Genomic DNA, 1,254 nt, shown 5'->3' on the forward strand with positions numbered 1-1,254 from the left:
GAAGATGTCAAAGTGACGACTATAATTTCTGACTGACAGCTGATCTGAGCAGTGAAAAGACGCCCGAACAATCAGCCCTCAAGACAAAATAAGAATAAAAACACAGGATTTAAATCTTCACCGAAATAATAAAAAACACACATTTTTCCTCTTACCTGTAGTGCTTTTTATCAGTCTAGATAGTTTTGGCAGATAGTTTCACGCCAGAACTATCTGGACTGATTAACAGCACTACAGGTAAGAGGAAAACATGTATTGTTGATTTTGGGATGCTATGTCCCTTCAAATAATTTGCATCTTTGTGAGTTTACAGAAGTCAGTAGTTTGTCCATAAGTATGCCACATAAGTCCAGCGTAGAGAGGCTGAGTGAATGTGGTCTGGACTCTGTGGAGGAGAGTCATGGTTTCAGAGACGCTGTAGAAGGACAGAATACCTGCTCTGTGATCCAGGTACACTCCTAATCTGGAGGACCGAGGACCTGAGATGGAAGTTTGGACATTGTTGTACCATAATGTGTATCTGTTATTGTAATACCATAATGCCCAAGATTTGTCATTGCGTCCAAATGTATATTCATTTGAGTTCCCAGCTCTACTAATGTCCTTGTATGCGACTGCCACAATGACACCTCTCCCGCTCCACTCCACCTCCCAGTAACAACGTCCAGTCAGACTCTCTCTGCTCAGGACCTGCAAGACGCCAGTGAATCTGTCCGGGTGACCAGGATAAGACTGCTGATACTCATAAGACTGACAAGACTCATAAAACTCTGAAAACTGATGTGACTCTTGAGCCATTGTAACTTTTTTGTTCCCCTCAGATAATAACAGATTTTTATTTACTGTGTTTGGATCAAATGTGATTTCACATGAATGTTTTAAGAATCCATCTCTGGTCTTGGGCTCTGGTTGAGACAGTAAAACATCTACTTCAGTCACTGCCAGTGAGACATTTGTCCATGTCTCCTTCAGAACGTCCTGTAGTTTATCTCTGGCTTCTGACACAGCTGCTGTCACGTCCTCAAAGTACCTCAGAGGACGGATGTTGATGCTGGATGACTGTGTGGACTCGCTGAGTGCTGACAGTGAGGTGTAGCTGTGTAGAAACTGGGTGTGATCGTCTGTGTGTGAGAGCTGCTCCAGCTCAGCGTCTCTCCTCTGCAGCTCGCTGATCTCCTGCTGCAGCTCCTCCTCGAGCTCTCTGACCCGACTCACTTCAGTTTGCTGCTGCGATCTGAGCTGCTGCTTCACGTC

At 44.7% G+C, this 1,254-nt stretch overlaps 1 protein-coding gene across 1 annotated transcript; it reads right to left on the reverse strand.

Annotated features, from left to right (window-relative positions):
* Nucleotides 1-228: 228 nt before the first annotated feature.
* Nucleotides 229-1,251, reverse strand: LOC121964881 (tripartite motif-containing protein 16-like; the record flags this gene model as incomplete). Its single annotated transcript, XM_042515061.1, has 1 exon — nt 229-1,251. A coding segment is annotated over one exon (969 nt), but the record flags the coding sequence as incomplete, so codon positions are not given.
* Nucleotides 1,252-1,254: the final 3 nt, after the last annotated feature.

This window comes from Plectropomus leopardus, unplaced genomic scaffold, assembly GCF_008729295.1.
Source record: "Plectropomus leopardus isolate mb unplaced genomic scaffold, YSFRI_Pleo_2.0 unplaced_scaffold17607, whole genome shotgun sequence".
NCBI lineage: Eukaryota > Metazoa > Chordata > Actinopteri > Perciformes > Serranidae > Plectropomus > Plectropomus leopardus.